Source organism: Pelodiscus sinensis, chromosome 3 (genome assembly GCF_049634645.1).
Source record: "Pelodiscus sinensis isolate JC-2024 chromosome 3, ASM4963464v1, whole genome shotgun sequence".
Lineage (NCBI taxonomy): Eukaryota > Metazoa > Chordata > Testudines > Trionychidae > Pelodiscus > Pelodiscus sinensis.
The window spans coordinates 171,168,773-171,192,788 of NC_134713.1; the positions used below are offsets into that span (position 1 = coordinate 171,168,773).

General features: G+C 41.2%; 1 protein-coding gene across 8 annotated transcripts in view; it reads left to right on the plus strand.

Annotated features, from left to right (window-relative positions):
* The window catches only part of TRERF1 (transcriptional regulating factor 1), a 138,185-nt gene extending 114,831 nt beyond the window's left edge, over window positions 1-23,354 (plus strand). For all 8 annotated transcript variants that reach the window (XM_006122093.4, XM_075925439.1, XM_006122095.4 and 5 more), the window contains 6 exons: window positions 2,810-2,885; window positions 8,998-9,086; window positions 10,630-10,743; window positions 16,795-16,995; window positions 18,032-18,240; window positions 19,559-23,354. In XM_006122093.4, the coding sequence (XP_006122155.2) occupies window positions 2,810-2,885; window positions 8,998-9,086; window positions 10,630-10,743; window positions 16,795-16,995; window positions 18,032-18,240; window positions 19,559-19,880 (1,011 nt within the window). In that variant the 3' untranslated portion in view covers window positions 19,881-23,354. The remainder of the gene's footprint in view (window positions 1-2,809; window positions 2,886-8,997; window positions 9,087-10,629; window positions 10,744-16,794; window positions 16,996-18,031; window positions 18,241-19,558) is intronic.
* Window positions 23,355-24,016: the final 662 nt, after the last annotated feature.

Below are 24,016 nucleotides of genomic sequence, written 5' to 3' on the forward strand. Positions count from 1 at the left end.
TTGGAGCCAGAGGTAGAGACTGCAGAGTGAAGACAGGCAAGAGATTGGCCAGAAAGTGGACCACTCCATCAGACTGAGTTAATTCCAGGATGACCAGCAGGAGGTGCCGTGGCTGTTAGTCAAACCCAACTACACTGTGTTTGACAGAGTCAGATCTCCAAAACAGAGGAGGTCCACGAGGAGTACAGCTAGTTCAGATTAGGAAGCCTAATCCGAACTAGCTACTCCGTGCCGCGTGTAGCCGCGCGGCATGGGGTTCGAACTAGCCGGGATTTAAAAATGGCGGCGCCCGGCTTATGCAAATGAAGCCCGGGAAATTCAAATCCCGGGCTTCATTTGCAAGTGCGGTATGCCTACATTACCCTCCTAGTTCGAATTAGGAGGGTAGTGTAGACATACCCTGAGAAACTACCCGAAAAAATGAAGGATTTTGGTGGGAGGTAACTTTTCAAATTGTATTTTATAACCTTTTTCTATCATTTCTAGGACCCTCTTTTCCAAGGTAATAAGCCTCCAATTGTCAGTGAAATGAGCTAGCTTGTCTCCATACAAAGGAAGGGAGGAATTCTTGCCAGTTGCTCCACAACTCTTGTTCCTCAGGTGAAATCTGAGACCTTGTAGTCAGCAAAGGAAGGAACAGATTGCTTTGCCATAGCTATGGATTGGAGAGCAGCTAGCTTGACTCAATGATGCCTTTGACATCTTTATATGTTTAATCAAGGAATCCAACGAAACAGGAATAGAAGCCAGAACCAGGAAAAATCCCGATCCCCAGGATCTTTTCGGTACTTTAGGCTTGCTAAACAAGGCAACTGGAGCTGAAACATGCTGTTAGTCTTCAGCTCTGGTGATCTCCCAGAACCTGACAATTTAGCAAGAGGAATCATAGGGTTTAAGAGACCTCTGGAGGTCATCAAGTTCAACCTCTCCCTGCTAAAAGCAGGACCAATCCCAACTAAATCATCCCAGCCAGGCCTTTATCAAGCCAGGATTTAAAAACCTCTAGGGCTAGAAATTCCACCACCTCTCAGGTAACCCATTCCCATTGAAATAGTTTTTCCTAATATCCAACCTAGATCTCCCTTACTGCAACCTGAGACCATTGCTCCTCGTTCTGCCTCTGTCACAACTGAGAACAACCTCGCTCCATCCTCTTTGGAACCCCCCTTCAGGTTGTTGAAGGCTGCTATCAAATCCCCCCTCAATCTTCTGTAGACTAAATAGCCCAAATCCCTCAGCTTCTCCTCATAAGTCATGTGCTCCAGCCCCCTAATCACTTTTGTTTCCTCTGTTGGACTTTTTCCAGTGGGTCTCCCTTTCTATAATGGGGTGCCCAGAATTGGATGCAGTACTCCAGGAGCACTAGCATGCTTCTCCTTACGTGCTCTAAGTGTAAAAAGCTGAGAAATAGAACAACCAGACAGACAGTGGCCTTGCCTAAAGCACTTTACAGCACCTAACTACAGCATGATTGTCTGACATTGGGAAGACGTCTGGGTATGAAGCACAATTTCATTCCTGGGCTGACATTATCTTTGTTTCAACGGAAAGAAGCACAACTATTAAAACCTGGCTGCTGCTTTTTTGTCAGTTCTATGTTAGCCAACTATACCAGAACTGCCTTAAACTACACTTAACACTAAAACAAACTACTATTCCAAACTATCCAAAGATGCTGAGTAGGAGAATACTCTGGATCTGATTGAATCAGTTCACTTCCATTTGGCACAGAGGTTGAAAGGTACTGAGGCAGTAGAGGCCACAGCGTCTCCTTGTGTGAACTCCCATCAAACTGGAGATGCTATGGGGAGGAGCAGGAAGGGGCAACAGAAGTTGTAGAAGTCAATGATGAGAGAAGGTTCTACCATCAGGCTGCACTGTGTGGTATGCAGAGCCATTAAAAGCAGAATAACATTATGAAATGCCTTTAGATTTTGTCACATAAAGGACCTTTTGGATATATTGGCAGTGGTTCCATGAACCTGCCCTATAACAATGCTGGGGGCTGATTACTTCCTTTCATTGTTAATAAATTAAATCTCAAGGTGGGGCCTTTCTAGAAGTTTATTATACTCCTTGGATTACTATTGTCCTTTAGTCCTTGCTTTTGTGTATTTTAATACTACATAAGGCATTCCTGGGTTGATAATATCTTTGTTTCAATGGAAAGAGCCACAGGATTTAATCATCTGCCAATTTCTGTGAAAACATGTCAAATCTTTGTTTAATTGTTCAGAATTGTGGTGTATGATTGTTTGTTGTTGTCATGTGGGTAATTCACTTAAAGAGATGAATGGTTTGGGATTGGTGGTGTTATAGTAACATCTGAGGGCTGTACAAACAAATAGAAAAATAAAGTTCCTCCCCAGATCACTTACCATCTACTTTAAGGCAAGATGCAGCCAGTATAGGTAACAACCCGGAGGAAAAAATGGGGAAGTGAAGGCGTAGGGAACCATAGAATGATTACTTAGTTACAAAGGCTAGTTGTATACGCTACTGCATTGGTTCAAGTCAGGAAATTGTTTGTTTCTTTAAAAAATAAATAATATCCTCTACAGCGGACTATACCTCAGCCTGGCCATCTTTAGTTAATTGATTGTGGGTGACTTCTTGTAGGAGATGAAGCATAGTGAGTCTTGGAGAGTAATTTGATTATTATTTTTAATATAAAGAAGTAGAAAATAAATCCAGTTGATACTGAATCTAGTCACGTATTGTAAAACTTGTTACGTTTGTTCTGTGTACATTTATACCCCGTTTATAAGTGATTTATTTCATTCTGTTCTTTTCTGTTTATATTTTGTAGGTTGCCCTGGAAATGCTGCTATTGAGGAAGCCAGTAAGATTGAAATGTCATCCTTTGGCAAATTACCATTATGCTGGTAGGTTCCTGTGTGGGGGTGTTTGTGTCTGTGTGTGTGTATTTACATTTTATAAAGAGCACACACAAAGCACACATAATTTTGAGAAAAACCACTTGATTCGTACAGGTTTTTCCTTTATTTGGCATAATTTCTGGTCAGATTTTTGTAACCAGACAGTATTTGGCTATGTTAATATTATCTTGCTTTTTTATTTCATGTCATGAGAAAAAGAGATGATGAAATACACTGTGTTGATTTGATATAATAACATGTAAACTATGATGATTTAAAAAAAAGATTCTAAATAGTTGATTCTACAAAAACATCTGTAGCATCTCAAACTATCCTCTCCTATCACTGAAAGGGAACATTCTTAATGATGGAGAGATGAATCTTCTCAATCTTCCTTGTTTTTTGGGGGCTTCTTTGTACATCATCTTAATAGATATTTGTACCAATTTAGGCTGATTTCTGGCATTAATTCAAATAAAAAAATCCTCACTGAAATAGCAGAGTTCTATGTAAAAACATGGCTCATATCTGACCCCTTGTATTGAAACACAAATGAGAAATGAATGTTCAATCTTATGTACTGCTCTGCATTTTCTACTACAGAAATTAAAAGGTACAATTCCCAAATATCCTAAAGTAACTTTAAAAATATAAGACTTAACTGTATTGATCTGATGGAAATTATTGTAATTTATTTTAAAGATCTAGCTTTTTTTGTAACTTTGAGCTGGTCCCTTAGCCGCTTTATACCAAAGTTTCAGCAATGTACAAATTTACCTTCCTTGTATGAGTTTTCTGATGTTTACATATTTGTAAGGACATTTATGGTCATTGCATAAAAAGTCCAAAGTTCAGCTTAGAAAATAATTCTTGCAAAGTTCAGCTTAGAAACAATAATTCTTGTTTTCATGTTACTAAATGCAGAATCATTGTTTGTGTAGATCTAGACTAAAACAAATAACTCTAGCCCTTCTACTTCAACACACATAATGGGAATCCTGTTTTCTTCATATTTGAAAATACCTTGTGAAACACATACTCTGGCCAGCCACTAAGCTTTATATGTTGTTACTAAAGATTAAAAAATAAGAACCATAGGTGAAGCAAGTCCTTTCTCACCCCACTACTTCACATTTTGTGTCTAACAACTGTTCCTGCAAAGTTGGCACAGGTTCTATAGTAAGATTTCTAGCCTGAGCATAACCATTCTTTCCAGCTTCCACTGAAAAGAAACAATCCAAGAATTTCCTGATGTTCAGATAATCAAAACATAGAGAGCAGATTTTGGTTTCTTGCCAGAGACCATTGTGCCACTTAGAAAGCGCAGAGGAGCCAAATTTTGTCAGTGGTGACTCAGTGGAGAATTCACTTGATGGGGGGAGCTCTAAACTAGTGTACTGTTTGCAGCATGGTGCAAGTGTCAGCTGCCATCCCAAAATGTGGACATGAAGAGTTTCACCATACTATGTTGATCCTACACTGGTGTAACTTGGAGCAGTCCCTAGGTTGCTCTAAAACACCTGAGAAGACTTATACCATTCCAATATATCAGGCAGCAACCATAGGCCAATCCCCCTGTCCATAGATCTTAGATGCAGGGGCAAATCTAGACCACAGTTTCCTTCCTTTCAAGGATAAATTAACAACTTAAAATTCACTATTAAAGCATGTGTTAAGCCTTAACAAAATTAGGTACTAAAAATACGCTGTGTCTATGTGTGGGTCTTTGGTTTGGATGGAAGGGTTGCTGATTACTTTTCCTGAGCAGTTCTTTTGAGGGGAATATTCTATCTTTCACCCAGAGAAAACCAATTGTCATTTCAACCGAAAAGAGAAAAATAGTTATTTATATTGCAGGAAAAGCCACATCTCTTATAGTTGGTTACTGCCAGTGATGTGTACAGCCATGGCCTATGGTCACCTAATATTGTTTAGATCAGTAATTAGCCAATAAGAGTGAAATAAAGATCAGAAACTAGAAGAGAGATTTTTGGTGAAGAATTAGTCTGCTAGATTTTAAGTATTCATCTTCAATCAAACAAATTTGCATCTTTTTCTATAAGTAATTCACAGTGACAAAGGCACTTTACAAGATAGGGCTCCAGTTAAATGTCTGCCAACTACTATTAGAGCTGTAGATATCCTGTACCCTGTAGTCTTCCAGGTGAAGTAAAAGGACCAGAATTTCTCAAGCAAAGAAACTTGATGAACATTAGAGTCAGTACACTACATGATGAATCATAATCTCACCAATCCAGGTTTAAACCCTATTAAACTATAGAAAGCCAAGTACAAAACTGCTCTCTGAAATTCTTCAGTGCAATGTACTGTTGCATCTGATATTGATAATACCTTTCTGGCTATTTAGAGAGTTTATAAGGTAATTTATTTGGTGATTATTGGTCAATCAGCTGCTCTATTTATATAGGATGTGTTATTGCAGGGCAACAATCTAACTGCAAGAATTAGTTGAATTCAAACTTTATACCTTTAGTGAATAGTTTGTGTGTTTTGGTTTCCTCTCCTCAGTATATAAATTTCATTTATTACAGCTCCTTGGTGTATATGTAAAGCAGAGCTAGATCAAAATAGGACACATTGATGACTCATGAGGATTCTTAACAATTCCTCAAATATGGGATATTCATAATGCTGCTCAAGATACATTTTAGGCAAAAGAATGAGTGAATAAGGGGACTTTGAACCATACTTCAAAGGTCAGCATACTGAGACGTTGTCAGGCTAATGAAGGAAGGATATGTGAAATGTTAAGTGTCCTCATCCACACACCAAGAATGATGGTTATTCCTAAACTTAGGAATAACAGGAATAACACACTAATTTGTTTATTTTAGAGACCATCTCTTTTTCTGTACTATCAGCTGTCAGAATATAACATTCAGAAAAAGGTGGTCTCTCAGGCTATGTCTATATAGCAGAGTTATTTCAGAATAACAAAGAGCGCGTCTATACTACAAGATTTTATTTCAAAATAATGTCGAGCTGGAGGACTTCTTACTCCGACTCATGGTAATCCTCATTTCGTGAGGAGTAAAGGAAGTTGAAGGAAGAGTATTCTTCCTTTGACTTCCTGCTGTGTAGTCAGTGCCAAAAGCCGAATTAAGCTATTTCGACTTCAGCTACGCAGTTAACGTAGCTGAAGTTGTGTAGCTTAATTGAACTGCTTGGTAGACATGCCCTAAGATAGCCTGAACCCCAAACAGAAGATCTGTTGTCCTTTGAACTGCACCAGGGTTTTGTTAATTGGGTAAACAGCTCTGCAGTACTCTCATTTGAGAAATGGGTAAGAGAGAGACTGCATGAAACAGTGGTGTGTTCCTATCAGTTAGTAAACATCCAATACAAAAAAAAGACACTTTTTTTTTATGTAGGCCATATATTAACTTACATGTACCTCGTGCTATGCATGTAGGGGCCTGAATTGACCCACTGAAATGATTTAATCTAACATGTCTCCCCTTGCTTGTAGAAGGGATTTACTGTCTGTTACTGTCAAAAGGGATTTACTGCAGTAACATTCTCTCAGTATACACATACAATGGAGCATAGGATAAACAGCCAAAATATAAAGACCTGCTTTAAAAACTGATCCGTATTCCAAGTCTCAGTTCTTTCTTACTGCATTGCAGATACTCCTATATGCAACTCCGTGTTTCCCACAGCCAGCAAGTACAAAATCAGTTTCCCAGCAACCAGAGTTAAAAACAGCTTTTCTCCTGTTACTTTTCCTACAGAGGTTTTAGCCTAGTTAATTAGGCTGCTTTAATTAACCCTAATATTTATATTGGGATCCCTGCTGATAACTCCACAACTTTCAGGAAACCTCCTAGGTGTGCAGTAAATTAACCCTTAGCTCATTGTAATAATTCATAAGAAAAGAAGAGACAAATGAAGCAGATTGCTGAAGCTTATGTCTTATCATCTTTTTTTTAAAAAGCTTTAAAGCTGTACAGTTTTGCGAAAAGGGTACAGTTTGTCATAACATGTTAAGCAGTTTTCATTCCAAGATCTTAAATATTTCAGTAACAAAAACTAAACTTCACTACATTCTACTGAGATAAGCATGGTTCCCATTTTAATATGAATAAAGTGAGGCACAGAAAAATAAAGTAGTAAATTTACACAAGAACAGACCAGGTAAACAGCAGAGATTGCTGGAGATGATTAGAAGATGATTAGGTGTTCATGAAGGTTATGCAAATAGGAAAAATACTAAGTAGTAGAGAGCCAGAATTGGAGAAATGGCTGCTTATAGAGCAGTGAGTCAGAAGGCAACCCTGAGGGGATAAAAGAACAATGAATGAAACTCAGCCTATGAATCAGTCCCATTATGTAAGGGCCATACAGAAAGATTTCATATAAACCTAGATCGAAACTGCTAATATTGCTTTTTCCCTGATATCAGAAATGCCTTTAAACAATAAAAGGCTGATATCACTGCAGATATCAGTGATATCAGCTGTTTCAGAAAATGCTGTTTCAGAGGTCATGACAGGGAGATATGTGCCATAGTCTTATTCTTTTCAGTTGATAAAACTGAGGCACTGTTCCTTTGATTAAGAATGTCAAAGGAGGTGCAGGCGCAAATTGATAAGTACAAGATGAAATTGAAAAGCAATAAAAACTGAAAGTTGATAAAAGGATGTATTTTTACACAAGACATAATTAGTCCATGGAGCTCAGTTCCACAGGATAGCCTCAGAAGAAGGAGAGGCATATATATAATGATAAAAGCCACACTTATATTAAAGTGCTAAAACCTCTGGGCTACGTCTAGACTGGCCCTAATTCCGGAAGAGTCATGCAAAGCAGGTAAGTCAGAATAGGGAAATCCGCGGGGGATTTAAATGTCCCCCGCGTGATTTAAATAAACATGTCCGCCGCTTTTTTTCCAGCTTGGGGAAAAGCCGGAAAAAAGCGTCTAGACTGGCGTGATCCTCCGGAATAAAGCCCTTTTCCGGAGGATCTCTTATTCCTACTTGAAAGAGATCCTCCGGAAAAGGGCTTTATTCCGGAGGATCATGCCAGTCTAGATGCTTTTTTCCGGCTTTTCCCCAAGCTGGAAAAAAAGCGGCGGACATGTTTATTTAAATCACGCGGGGGACATTTAAATCCCCTGCGGATTTCCCTATTCTGACTTACCTGCTTTGCATGACTTTTCCGGAATTAGGGGCCAATCTAGATGTAGCCTTTATGTTTTGGAGAATAAACCATCCACTAATAGAATTAGGAAGCAACATCTGACACGGACAGATTATTCCATACCTGGCCACTATGAGATTTCTTTCATCTTCCTCTGAAACATTGAGTGCTGTCCACTTGCAGACAGAATCTGATCCAGGAGAGCAGCTCCTGATTTCCTCATATTTTGACTGGTGCCCACTAAAGATTTCTGTGAGAATACCAATTCACTTGGAGGGTCCACATTAGATTTTAATACCAATGTTCAGAGATGGAAATTTATTTTTTCCTGGGTAGCTAATCTAGCAAAATAAATAGATAATAATACTTGTTAGTGGTAGAGCACCTTCCATCCAGATATCTCAAAGCACTTTGCAGTTATGGCTACACAATGAAATAGTTAAATACCATGTCCAATTTGGAGATGGGACTAAATCACAGAGAAGCAACTTGTTCAGGGTCACACAGTGAATTTGTGCCATAGCAAGTATTACAAGCAAGCATTCTGGACTCCCAGTCCTCTGCTCTAAAGGTAAGTCTACACAGCTGCGTTATTTCAGAATAACTGATTTTATCCTGAAATAACATAGTGCACATCTACACTACAAGCCTTTATTTCAAAATAATATTGAGCTGGAGTACTTCTTATTCTGACTCATGGTAACCCTCATTTCACAAGGAGTAAGGGAAATTGAAGGAAGAGTGTTCTTCCTCCGACTTCCTGCCGGGTAGACTGCTCCAAAAGCTGAATTAAGCTCTTTCAACTTTAGCTATGTAGTTGACGTAGCTGGGGTTGGGAAGCTTAATTCAACTTCAGCTCTGCTGTGTAGATGTACCCTAACAGACTCGTACAAATAAAGATAAAGGAGGCTGGCAATTAGAAAACAAACTGTTTATAATATCTCATTTGTTTTAGGATCTGACACGTGGACACCTCTAGAAAGAAGATTGTTTAACAAAGCATTATCCACTTACAGCAAAGATTTTATTTTTGTACAAAAAATGGTAAGGAGCCTTCTGGTTTTGGTGTTTGCCATTTTTAACCTTTTGCTCTTTCATAGCATTATAGAACCATATAAGATTAGGGTTGGAAGAGACCTCAGGAGGTCATTCTTGCCATATTCAGTTTGAGTGAGTCTTCCTGTTCTTCACCCTTTAGTGACAGACTGACTTACTGCATTCACAGAACAAATGGAAGTTAGAGGGATTGCATAATGAATAAAGAATTCAAGAACGTATGTGTGTATGGCACCAGTAGAACTAGGAATTCTGTTACTTTATAAAGTAACAGTAAATTCCAGCATGCGTTTTCAAAATCCTGTTTTTTAAACCATTCCAATCTATTAGCCTGTCTCTCAGAAGCTTGAATAGTTGAGCTGTGGAAATCTGTGGGTTATGTGCTTTATATCTGTGCATCATTTCTGCAGTAGCTGTGCAGATGTAGAAACAAATTGTATATCTGCACAGGTCTCTGATGGTAAGAGTGGCAGCTGGGAGGAACCGAAGTTTAGATTCTCCACCCAGGCAAGGGCAGGTGGAGGGCCTGCAACTCCACATGAGTTCCCGATTAGCTCCCTATGTGGCTCTTCCCAATTATGAATCAGAGTGGGGTGTCTTGGCGCCTCATTCTGACCTGTTGGTATAGAGTTCTGTAGCCCTCTACTAACAGACAATACAAGACAAAAATAAATGGTGGAAACGGGTTGATACCCTCCACACCTGAGAGAATGGGAGAAGAAAGAAAGCAAGCCTCAGGCATAATGAAAAGGATTTACATTAAGCCACCAAAAACACCTTTTCAGCACAGTCAAATTTGAATCCATTGCTGGCAAGACTAGATCTGGGAGGGCAGATACTTCAAAGTGTTGAGAGATCTTGGAACCTTAAAGAATTGGATCTGTGATTCTATGTCAATGGATTATCCGAGTTTCATGTGATACTGAGTTAGTGTGTCTCTCTGTATAGTAGATCTGGGGGATCAGATCATTAAATTATGGCACCAGGTCCAAGTGGTAATGAAACACCACACTTAGTATCAGAGAGATGATAAAGGCAGCGTTTTCAGGTAGATGTTTCTGGTATTCCACCACAAAGAAGGAAAGATGGGAGGCTGGCATTTCTCTGGAGGCAGAGCTAAGGTATTTGAATTGTCATTTTCCATTCTCAAAATGTTTGGGTTTGTGTAAGTAAAACCTTAATTCTGAGTTTTCTGGGTTTTTAACAGTTGTTTTGTTTGGGGAGAAGAAGGGGATTAGAACATCACAATATCCTTCTGAGGATTTTTTTACCTGGCAGTTACTGCTGTGTACGGTCAATCAACATTGTACTGAAGCTTTATCTGGGAATAGCTCATGGGAATGTTCATATAGCAGCCACATAAACTATGGATCTGAGTTTGTCTTGGACTAAAGAAATGAAAAATGGGCTGTCAGAAATTGTGTTCAGTCTGTTATCTTTATTACTCTTGTTTTTTGAGGACAAGTAAAAACAAAACAAACTTTTATAATGTTTGTTGTTGGAATGTTTGTATTATTGCTTGACACTATAGGTGAAGTCTAAAACAGTTGCACAGTGTGTGGAATACTACTACACTTGGAAAAAAATCATGCGTCTGGGACGGAAACATAGAACACGTCTAGCAGAAATAAGAGATGAATGCTTGGTAAGCTTTAAAAATAAACATGAAACCGTAATACCTATAAAAAGGGGGAACGGGGTACATTGTAATTTCATTCTTCTTTCTAACTGTGGAAACTGAAATGTATTCAGGGTGCAAGCATTTATACCAATGTGTATCAGATTCTGCTCTTGCAACATGTATATCTTATGTGTGCTTCTGCTGCTGGTAGCACTGTAACAGAAAAATATTGAAAACCTTCCTGGGTAGGTAGGTGGCTGGGTGGGTGTAATATAAGTACGATTGCCAGTGTAATTCTCAATGTATGAAAAGTTGGACCCTTACTCCTATAGCCTATATCTTTTGAAACGTAATTTGCCTACGCTAACAAAGAAGTCTTAATTTGTATGTGAGTTCAATGCCCTGGTAATTTGGGAAACCTTAAAATGGATACAGATTGAACCACTCTTGTCCAGCAACATCCATGGTCTGGCATGAATTTAGTTAACTGGATGTCCACTTATCATGGCTGTGACCAAGTTTCCTGTAATCTCATAAAGTTTGTTTTACAGCTACCGGTCTTGCTCTCAGTATTCTGTGCTGTTATTTAGCTCTAATTTACCTCTGAATGTCTTCTAAGAGCCCAGTAAGCAGTGGAAGTGTTGGTAATGCTGCTAGACAGTATTGACCTCCCATGGTTCAGCAAATTCTCTGGTTCGGCAATGGTCAGGTCCTCCAAGAGTGCTGGATTAGAGAGATTCAACCTGTAATTTTTTTTAGCAAGTAATTTCACAAGACAGCATGTGAGCAATATTACATTTGCCATAGATGAAGCATTGCATGCTGGGATATGTAAATACCCCAGCTTTATATTAAGGATAAAGATAGTTTTATGTCCTATTGCAGAACTCCACACAGGTAACAACAGTTAATTGTTTTGTTATGAATAGATCATGCAAAGTCACCCATTTGTGGGACAAATAAAAATGTTACAAGAAGGACCCCGAAGTAGGGGTATGTCTATACTGCATTCCTCTTTCGAGAAATCTTTCCTCATTTTATAAGGAGTAAGGGTAATTTCAAAAGAAGGGTTCTCCTTCGAGTGGTCCCCGTGGGTGCTCCACTCTGGGTGCTGGTGTGTCCTCGCACCGGCGACTGGAGACTTTTCTAGCTGTTTCTGCCGCGCCACGCAGGTGCCGTGGTGCCCTCTATTGTCGTTGGAATTGAAGCGCAGCTCCTCAGTTCCTTCTCTACCGTCCTCGGCAGCAGACAGAGCCCTCTGTTTTTTCCTTCTCTCTAAAAATAGTTAAATACCTCGTTTTATTCCCTAGTTACCTCATCATCCAAGTTCTTGAGCCCTATTCGTCTCCCCTGTCTAGTTATATAAGGAAAAAAAAATTCTCGTTGCGGCTTGCCACTTTTCCCCAACCCCTCATGCGCGGCTCGCCGGGCTTCAAATGCTGCGAGTCATGTCGAGATGCCATGCCTGCTTCCGACGGGCACTCCACCTGTATTAAGTGTCTTGGGGAGGTGCACAGACTCAGAAGTGCTTGCACTGCTCCAAACTAACAGCGAGGGCGCACCGAGACCGAGCCAATAGACTAAGGACTCTCTTATACAAGAAGTCCTTCCGTCCCTCCTCAGCGGACTCTCCTACGCTGTCTAGATCACCTCAACTAAGTAAGGGTATGGAGAAAAATCAACCCCCTACCCACTCTTCTTCCACGACTTCAAAAACCGGTCTCTCTCCAACTCCATCCCTATCCTCGGCACCGTCAGCATTACGGGTTAGCACCGAGGATAGGCCAGGAACCTCTGGCGCGTCGCAGCCTAAGACGCAGGCACCGCACAAAAGAGCTCATTCAGAGCCAAGGCAAAAATCAGCGGCACCGACGGCTACGGCACCTAAACCGTCCTCGGCACCGACTGTGCTATCAAAAGAGCGCATGGCACTGAAGCATGCCAAAACGGCACTGTGCTCAGCACCGAAAAAGGCCCTGCCGACAAATCACCTTCGAGCGCTCCGGTGCCGGAGCAAGCCCAGGCACCGTACCACTGAAACTGCATCGCCCCGCACCGTCTCACAAGCGTGAGCAGTACCAATCCCTGGTGCAGAGCCACACCTCCTCGGCACTGCCATCCCCGGGTTCCTCTATCCACTCGGTGAGATCTCTGCGCTCCCCGGCCACTTCTCGCTCAGTCAGTGACATCGGCACCGAACCAAGGAGCAGGTTCTCATCGCAACACTCTAGCCCAGCAAATAGACCTCCATCCTGGCAGCCGGCTACAGTTCAATATGCATACCCTCCTCCTCCGCACCCATGGTATGCACAACAGTATGCTTATCCACCCCCGCCATATACCAAGTACGATTTCTGCAAACAAAGATCTCAGCGCCGTAGACCACAGCAGCAACAACAACAGCAGCACGTCGCACCCCATCCAGCAAGCAGCAGGTTTGAAGGTCACGTTGAGAGCCAGGAAGCCAATCCACTGACACTTCCAACTGGTACCCTTCAGTTCCACCACCCCCTCCGGGCCTTTTTCCACCAATGGTCCCTCATCACCCCGGACAAATGGGTCTTGGATCTGATTCAATCTGGTTACATTATCCCTTTTACCTCCCTTTCCCCCCACCCACCCTCCTACCCTGTCCCTTTTCAGGGACCCCTCTCACGAAACCGTCCTCCTAAAAGAGGTTTCACATCTTCTTCAACTGGGCGCAGTAGAACACGTACCAACACAATTTCGGGGCCGGGGTTTCTACTCAACCTACTTCCTAACCCAGAAGAAGATGGGAGGGTGGCAACTCATACCTCAGACGCCTCAACAAATACATCGCATACCACTGTTTCAAGATGGTCACCCTATCAACTATCATTACCGCGCTTGATCAACACAATTGGCTTTCGGCTGTCGACCTCCAAGACACTTATTTCCACATTACAATTCATCCTGCTCACAGACGCTTCTTACAGTTTACAGTAGGCACCCAACACTACCAATACAGGGTGCTCCCGTTTGGCCTGTCCCCGGCCTCCAGGGTGTTCTCCAAAACCCTGGCGGTCGTAATGGCCTCTCTTCGACGCCAAGGCATCATAATATTCCCGTATTTGGACGATTGCCTCATAAAAGGTGCGTCCTTCGACGAGACGAAGGCCATAACAGATACCACAATAGCCCTTCTACTCAGACTCGGGTTTCACGTAAGTTACGCAAAATCCACTCTACGCCCAACGCAGAGGCTGGAATTCATAGGCGCCCTCATCGACACAGTCACAGCAAGGGCTACTCTTCCCGAGCACAGGTTCACAACGATATGCGACCTTATCCGAGAAGCACAAGCGGTGCCGACTGTCACAGTCTGCCACTGCCTCAAAATCCTCGGTCACATGGTCTCCACGACCTATGTCGTCAGCCTAGCCAGACTCCACATGAGACCTCTCCAGTCCTGGCTCACGACGGTTTACAGGTCCTCCAGAGACCAACTTTCCAAGTCCGTCGCCATTCCTCCACGTATCATCAACTCCCTGCTCTGGTGGACAATTTCTCAAAACATGCTACACGGCGTTCCTTTCCAACGCCCACCTTCCACTCTCACACTTATAACAGATGCCTCACTCATGGGATGGCGAGCCCACTTGGGACACATCACAGCCCAAGGCAAATGGTCATTTATGGAGCAAACTTTCCATATCAACCTCCTCGAGTTATGGGCGGTCAGATATGCATGCCAATACTTCGCTCAGTGCATAGCTCACAAGTCCATTACCATCATGATGGACAACACCACCTGCATGTACTACATCAACCGCCAGAGTGGTGCTCGATCCTTTTCCCTGTGTTCAGAAGCTATCAAGCTTTGGAACTGGTGCCTATCACATGGGGTCACTCTTTTGGTTGTTTACTTTCCCGGGATACTCAACGTCACAGCAGACGCTCTAAGCCATATGTTTATGGACCAGCACGAATGGGAAATCGACAGACGCGCCCTCACTCCGCTCTTCCTTCATTGGGGCCAACCGGAAGTGGACCTCTTCGCCACAAAGAACAACCGAAAATGCCACCTCTACTGCTCCAGAGGAGCCCTGGGGAAAAGTTCCCTCGGAGATGCCTTTTCCATCACATGGGATGCCTCCCTCCTGTATGCCTTTCCCCCCTTCCCGCTCCTACACAAAGTCCTCAACAAGATCAGAACGGACCAGGCGCTAGTCATTCTAGTGGCACGTGCGTGGCCCAGACAAACGTGGTATCCTTACCTCCTCAAGATGGCAGTGACAGACCCATATCCCTTTCCTCTCCACCACAACCTCCTTTCGCAGAACCACAGTCAGACTCTTCATCCAAACTTTCTCAAGCTCCATCTCCATGTCTGGCTCCTTCATGGCTCCAGGATGCCGAGACTGCCTGCTCGGAACAAGTGAAGGGCATTCTAATTAATAGTAGAATATGTTCCACCAGGAAAACCTACCTGTACAAATGGACTCGTTTTTCCCACTGGTATGCTCAAACCCACGCAAGCCCGCCACACCTAGCTCCTGTACATACCTTACTGGACTACTTACTATCCCTAAAACAGTCCGGCCTAGCACTTAGCAGTATCAAGGTACATGCCACCACTATAGCGACCTTTCACCATTCCAGGCATGGCGCTTCTTTTCTCGCTGACCCACTGACTAAGCGCTTCTTTAAGGGACTGCAGAATACCTTTCCTCCTGTCCGTCCACCAGTCCCCATTTGGGACTTGAACCACGTTCTAAAGAGCCTGATGAAACCGCCATTCGAACCTATAGCTACTTGCTCCTGGTCTCATTTGTCTATGAAAGTAGCCTTCTTCATCGCCATTACCTCTAGCAGGAGGGTGAGTGAGCTTGCGGCCTTGATGGCCGACCCTCCATACACTGTATTTACAAAGGACAGGGTGATACTCCGACCCCACCCTAAATTCCTCCCTAAAGTACCCTTCCCCTTCCAAGTGAATGAACCCATACACTTACCTGCCTTCTTTCCAAAGCCTCACACTGACCCAATCCAGACTGCATGGCACACTCTTGACATCTGACGAGCTCTGGCGGTCTACGTAGATCGCACGAAGCCGTGGCGAGCCTCACCTAGACTCTTTATCTCTTATGCTGAAAAATCTAAGGGGCAAGCAGTCTCATCTCAAAGAATTTCTAAATGGATTACATCCTGCATTCGAACTTGTTACACCCTATATGGCAAGGACTTACCTGGAACTATCTCAGCTAATTCCACCAGGGCGGTAGCTTCCACGACCGCCTTCCTTCATACCGTTCCACTGCAAGACATTTGCAACGCTGCTACCTGGTCATCTGACCACTCGTTTGCGCAACATTATGCTCTTTCCGCTTCCATAGCATCCTCCATGGCAGTGGGACAAGTTGTGTCATCCACAGTTATTACCACACGGCTCCAAACCCACCTTCGCGAGCCAACAACTGCCGTGTAGTCACCCAGAGTGAAGCACCCACGGGGACCACTCGGAGGAGAAGAAAGAGTTACTCACCTTGTGCAGTAACGGTGGTTCTTCGAGATGTGTCCCTGTGGGTGCTCCACTACCCTTCCTCCTTCCCCTGCTTGGAGCCTTATACTCTAGCGAGTAGAGAAGGAATGGAGGAGCCGAGCGTGCAGGCACCCTTCAATTCCAGCGACACTAGAGGGCACCACGGCGCCTGCACGGTGCGGCAGAAACAGCTAGAAAAGTCTCCAGTCGCTGGCACGAGGACGCACCAGCACCCAGAGTGGAGCACCCATGGGGACACATCTCGAAGAACCACCGGTACTGCACAAGGTGAGTAACTCTTTCTTTTCTTTTGAAATAACGTCTAGACAGCGTTTCTTTTTTCGAAATAGGGTATTTTGAAATAACACCTGGACGTGATTATGCAAATGAAGCGCAGGAAATTCAAATCCACGCTTCATTTGCAATTTTGCTCAGCTGCATTTGCATTCCTCTCTCGAAAGAGGAATGCAGTGCAGACATACCCTAAGAGACTAAGTGATGCTGTGTTTCAGAACTTTTGCTAGTGTTATACCTTTCTTTTTAGTCTTCCTTAAATTTAATTTTGGTTTCAGACAAGTGGGGAAGAGGAAGATTTAGAGGATGAGGAGGAGATGGAAGAAGACAGAAAATCTATAAAAGAAGAGGAAAGTGAAATGCAGAAATCTCCTGAACCACCACCTATAGCTCTTAGTGCACCCATAGACCTGCCACCTCTTCAAAGTCTCACATTTTCTGCAGCCTCTTTTACCTGTGAAATGCCAAACTGTGGTGCTGTAGGTATATTTGATATCTTTAAAGCATGTTGGGGGCAGTATTGTCCAGTGGATAGGAAACTAGATGTGCACTGAATAGACTGGGGTTCTATGTTTAGCCTTGCCACTGATCTGCTGCACAAGTCATTTCACCTCTCTGTGTCTTACATTTACTATCTATAAAATTAGGGATAAATATTTAGCCCCTAGATGGATGGATGAAAAAGCTCCACATAAGGTCCAAGTATTATTTTTGTATACTGAAAGAATAATGAAATAACTGAGAGTGCTACTCATTATATTACGTTTTTGTTTCTGTAATGTACTATCTATTTGAAAGTCTGTCTGTCTGTTAGTTCAAAAACTCCTCCTAAACAGTAAGAGCTAGGATCACCAAATTAGGTATGCAGCTTCCTCTTATCATAGCTTAAAGCTGATTGTGCCTGGAAAATGGGATGTGCTTGCAATGGGATTGTTTCTCATAAAACCATAGAGAAGAGAGACCAGAATCATGACACCATGTTTATTTAAATCCCGCGGGGGATATTTAAATCCCCCGCGCATTTCCCTATTCCAAAGTTCTAAATTAGCATGGCTATTCCGAAGAAGGGGCCAGTGTAGACACAGCCGAGCTGTCCAGAGTTGCCACTGCTAGGGGACAGGTGGTCCTTCTATGGCCCACACCCAGCCTTACCTAGACCTGCCCCAGCTGGGGGACATGCATTCTGCCTGTGGCTATGCCTGCTGGAGCTACAATGGCCATGGAGAGGCACTTCTCACCTGGTCCCAAGCAGGGCAGTCTGTATACTGCACCCCTCAGCACCAGCCCTTTTCATGAAGAAAAACAAAAAATTAATTGAATTCAGGACCTGAACAATGCCAGATGAATCTTCTAGTGAGTAAATATTTAACTTCAATCGTGTATAATTGAGAACAGAATTGGCCAAATGTCTTCTTTGTATTCTTAACCAGTGCAGTATTCTATATATCTGTCGTGTAAAGTAAATGTATTTCTCTTTTTGAACTGCTGTTCTAATGCAATTTCTTTTTTTCTTAGGTGTTCAGCTCCAGACAAGCACTAAATGGTCACGCTCGCATTCATGGTGGTACAAACCAGGTGACAAAACCACGATGCAATGTTCCAGGCCAAAAGCAAAAATCTACCACGCAGAGTGGATACTGCTCAGTCAAGAGTTCCCCTGCACACAGCACGACAAGTGGCGAGACAGACCCGACAACAATTTTTCCTTGTAAAGAGTGTGGCAAGTAAGGGACAACGTCTGTCTGTAATATTACAGAAAATTTGTCTGCTCATATTCCAAAGAAAAGAACTGCAGCAAGTTTCTAGTAGTAATTTATTTTCCTGTGATTGCTTCAAAGGAGTATTAATTTCCTTTGGTATGCTGTGACATTTTTTTCCTCTACCCACCCAAAAAAAAACCATTGGACTGCGCTCCATGACCACCTACCCATATCTGTTTTGAGAAACTGTTTTGGATATTGTTTGGGAGCTTTGGACAGTTTGCCTACTGTATTCAGTCCCTATGCAAGAATTATGCTGCCTACTTTCAGCATAAGGAGGCAGATAATCCTAGCTTTTTTGTTCAGGAGATGAAAAAAAACCTCAGGTAGCTCAACTGATATAGTTTCCTTTCAGCTGGATATGGTATCGTAGACCTCTAAAAGAAAAAAAAACCAATACAGCCCCTATAAAGTGGCCAAGCTATGCCTGTACCTGCCTACAAGGCAGTGAGTTGAAAAACACTTTCATGAAAGTATCACATAAAGCAGACATTTTGGGTGCAGATACTGATCAAATCTTGAACAGTTTTCAAAATTGCAAGGACTGATGCCGTTTCAGAATAAAGCAGCTAAGTAGTTTAATAATGTTAAGATCTCTATTCCATGTAGTTGGGATTTGAAAAAATAACATTTCAGTTCTGTATTCCGTGGCCAGTCTTCATGGAACTCTTCACCTGAGCATGATTTTGGGAAGTCTGACTTACAATTTGTTAAATGTTTAGAGTTGGCAAGTGCTCTAGTAGATGGAAGTGATATCCTAGGCAGGGATAGCTACAAAACATAAATTAACTCTTCCAAAAGATAGAGAGGAAAGATGCATCAGCAGTTAAGGCACTAGCTAGGGGGTCCCAAAATTTGTATTCAGTTTTCTTTTCTGCCACATACTTCCTGTGTGAGTCTGAGTAAATCAGTTAGGGTGAGATTCACAGTGGCATTTAGGTGCCCAAGTACTTTGTAAATCCCAACCTTAGTGTGTCTGTGCCTCATTTTTCTATAAAATGGGGATATTAGCACTCCCTTATGTTTGGGAGATAAGTACATTGACAGTTGTGAGGCATTCAGATACTGAAGCCGTTGGGTCCATATAAATGTTTAATGGCAAGAGCATAGACTGCAGAAACCTGATAATCTCTCCCTGAAGCCCTTCACGTGGTACATAAGTTTTCTCTTCACCATCCTTTCCTTCAAGGCAAGGAAGCAAAGCACATCAGAGTTTTGTTTTTTTTCAAAAGCAGCAGTAAGATGTCATCTGAAATGTTCTTTCTTCTCTTGAAATTTGTAGGGTGTTTTTCAAAATCAAAAGTCGCAATGCTCATATGAAGACCCACAGACAACAGGAAGAACAGCAAAGGCAGAAGGCTCAGAAAGCTGCTGTTGCAGCAGAAATGGCAGCCACTATTGCAAGAACTACTGGTCCAGTTGGACATGGTTTGATTCCTCTGGATCATTTGAGTTTGATTAAACACGTTGAGCATGTAGATAACCTTGAAGATGATGTTGTTCAGGAGTTAGGAGATGTCATGGAAGATACTGAAGTCATGGATGCTGACCTTTTGTTGGATGATGAAGATACAGATTTACTTCAGGATGATGCTGAGTTGTGAATGTAGAGTTGTCACATTCAGACAGCTACTGAATATCTCCTGAATGTATCAGTCAGGAAACATGGACTACCGGTTTATTTCTCACTAATTTTTAAACTACCTGTTTAAAAATGGTAATTCTTTTATCCAGGTCTAGGGGAAAAGATATGCTTCCCACCCATTTTTTAATCAGTTTGTGTGTTGGGGAAAAATAAATAATTGGCACAAATATTCTTATATAAGGTGTTTTATCTGGGTTCTGCTTCATTGAGATAATTTAAAACCGCAAATAACAGAGAAATTCATGTTTCTATTTCCATTTCCTTCCAAACTTTTAACGGAAGGACCTTTAATTCTTAACTCTTCAGAATTTTCTTATTCTCAGTTCAGTATAACCTGGACTGTGTTTCATTTTACATATTTCATTCTGGCCCTATTTACTAGGAAGGATCTATTGTTATGCACTTCTGACTGGATTAATTGCTTTCAATGGATTTTGCAGTATTTTCCTGATAGTACCCTATGTTTGTTGGCGATGCTGACATGATGTATTTTTCTGTTTTTCATTCTTGTACCTGGAGCAAAAACAAATCTGACTAAATATGAAATATTACAAGAGTGACTATCCGTTCAACAGAAAACTTTTTAACCTGTACCTGTTAGCTTTCAAGAGATATTGTTTATACTGTACATTTTAGAGCTTCCATTTTAATAGGTTTCAAAAAGAGAGATCCACTAGTTTCTGAATGATGCAGTCTAAGGTTTGAAGATGGTACTACTATGGTTCACTTCAATTAAAGTGGAGCAAAAACTCACATCTTCTCATTGGAAAACTGGATTAAAAGCCCTGCATTTGTAATTGGGCAGCACTGGTGATACCTTCTGTTGTGTCAATAAATTGTGCTGTTGACTAGCCCTTTCAGAGGTTTTAGAGGTTTTGTACAATTGAGCAGTGCAGGAGCATATTCCGGAGAACACCAAATGTCTTTCTCCACAGACAGGATGGGAGGAGTGAAGTTGTTGGAAGATCTACTCTGCTTCAACAGCACACTTCCAGAAATTTAAATATATGCTTTTTTTTATCCTTCCTCGGCCTGAAATATTCTTGTGCTGTTTTTGAGTATTCACTTACCTTTACATCACACTCAGATTGTTGTGTGTTCAATATGACCTTTATCCAGCAAAGGTGGGAAAATGCTTACACTAACTCTCCCTGCCCCCCTTGTTTTCTGGCCAAGACTTACATACAATATCGCTAACCTTATCTGTACTGACCTTAATATGACACATTCTCCACAGATATACAGTGCTGGATTCATAGCGTTGCATCTAAACCACATGAAGGATTAGATAGTGCTTGGGTGCACAACCTTTCCTTACAAAGTGGCAGTTTGAGAGCTCTTCTCAAAATAAAATACTGTAAATGTTTTGGGGGCTTCACAACCATACTCTTGTGAATCGTGTATATGAGAACAGGAGTGCAAATTGTATAAAACCATTGTATGAAAATAATTTCAGCTCTTCCTGATACCTTCTGGGTTTTTTTGTTTTTTAACAATAAGAATGTTTCGTTCATTTGCCACAATGTCTTGACAATTTGTGTAGTAATAGCACATACTCTTAAACAGATCAAGCAAGAAGATGGGCCTAGTTCTCCACTGTCTTCCTCTTGTGTACTTACACCTGTGCAAAATGTGGGGTAGAATGCTATCAAATAATATTGTTTCTTAATTGACCATGTAAGGTGCAAAACCAATGGGAATCAGGATCCATGTCTACACAGGATTATTACTTGAGTAAAGACCATTTTTCGGTCAAAGCCAAGCCTACAAGGCCAAATCCTCAAGTTCTTAGTCAAATGCTCTGCTAATCAAGAATGATCCTTGTAGGTAAGTGGAAACCACTTATCATTTTCAAGTTGCAGTTTCCCATGAATTCTTTTTCTGGTGGGTGGAGTTTCTTTCTCCCTTTCTGTGGAAGAACAGTCAGTTCCCTATGCCTGTGACTCTCAGGAGATCTGACAGAAAGCCTATGTGCCTGTACTTCCACTTGGCACTAGGCCATGTCCTGGAGCATGAATTCTGTACTCTGGGCAGTCCACAGAGGCTTAGACTCTTGTGAGTGGAATCTATAGACATTCTAAGTATTTGCAGGATCAGGACTTTTGTATGCAGTAACTTGCACTGGAGTCCGTGGGCCTACAGTGGGAAGACTTGATTAGAGCCCACTCCATCCCCTCCAAATCAATGGAGCTTTGAATCCTGAGGGCTCCTCTGTAAAGGAATTTCTTCAGTTGAGTTGGGGAGAATAGAGTGGACACATGCTGTAGAAGTGGCATTTGTCATATGTTGGTAAGTCTGCATACAGAGTGTCTTGAAGGGGCAGGACTGCATAACTCAGGCAAAAATGTCATTGTACTTACGGACAGATTTGCCTGAAGAAGAGCTGAATAAAAATGCTAAAATTTTTGGATCTGACCTCCATAGAAGCTGTTTCAAAAAGAATTCAGATTTATTTTAACTAAATATTAGCCAGATGTCTGTATTAAATCTACATAACTATGCCATAGATCTCCAAGATGAGACAGGCACACTTTTATTTTATACCTAGGAAAATAACAAAAATAGTTGTGACTTGAAATAACCAAAGAGATTGCCTACATAGAACAAATACAGATCCCTGAAATAGTATTATATGATCATTTTTAGCCTCAAACACTGACTCCATATTAAAATGTTGCACAATATGATGTTATATAGATGTTGTTCTGCCTACATGTATCTAAATGTGTTTTTAGTCTTATTTCAGAGAGGTTGTTTTCTTGCTAATAGTTGCTGATGCAAACTGTTGTGTATTATGGGAGGGTTTCACTATTGAATTTAGACCTTTGGTAAATTCTGTACATACAAAGAAAATCAATATATTTTATGAAAAAAATCATCTTATTTTCAAATATATTTAACTGATTTATTTTATTAGACGGTTGTAAATATTGTAGAAGCTCTAGTGTAAAAATATATATTTACTTTTGGGTGGGAAAGTAATGGAAATAAAACTACATATTTAATGTAGTTTGTGATCTCTTCCAGATATAGTTTATATTATTAGCATCTGACTTGCATGCAGTTGAACTTCAGGATGTAACTTATTTAGATTTGTACTAGGTTGGTTTAATTTCATAATCTAGATTTGTTTTTTTGATGGGTTTTTATTTGGATTCCATATACTTGGTACATATCAAAAAGCACTATGTATAGAATATTCAGTACTATCTGTAACAAATAATTGTATTTGTAAATCAAAGGGTTTTATGTAACAGTTTGGCAAAAAGAGGACAGTATTTTCTAGTGAATTTTATACTTTTGATAAAATGTAGTTTGTTGGGTTTTGCTACCGTGATGAAAATTTCTTTTAAATAAATTTGTTTTAAAATAGGGGGTTGACAACAACATTATATATATATATATATTAAATATTATAAATATAATTACTTTATAGATGCTTTAAAAGGAACATTTCTTCATTCAGTCATATGGCATTGGTGTAGCCGTAGTTGGAGTACTCTGTCCAATTCTGGGTGCCACACTTTAGGAAAAATGTGGGCAAATGATAAAATGTTTAGAAAACCAGGCCTATGAGGAAAGGTTGCAAAAATTGGGCTGGTTTAGTCTTGAGAAAAGAAGGGGGAGAGACCTAACAAGTCTTCAGAAATGTTAAGAGATGGAGACAGGACAAGAAGTAATGGGCTTAATCTTTAGCAAGGGAGATTTAGATTGTAATTAGAAATATTTTCCTAAAGTTAAGCTCCAGAACTGTGGAATCTCCATCATTGGAAGTTTTTAGAAACATGTTGGCAAGCACCTTTTGAGGATAATCTAAATTTGCTTGGTCCTGCCACATTGTAAGGATAACTATTACATTGATATTTTCAGAAAGGGAAAAAAATATTTAAAAATTTTGTGCTGCAGTAACCCTAAAGAAACACTAGTGTATTTAATCTTGTTTTGAAAACAACTCTGTCCTCTTGTGTCTCCTGCAATAGTCTTGACTCAATATTTCTGATGCTGCCAAGTGCTAACTTGGTTACTTTGAATGTTCTGCAATGGCGGTTCTCAAACTTTTTGGGCTTTGGAGCCCTTTACATGCGTAAAAATTTA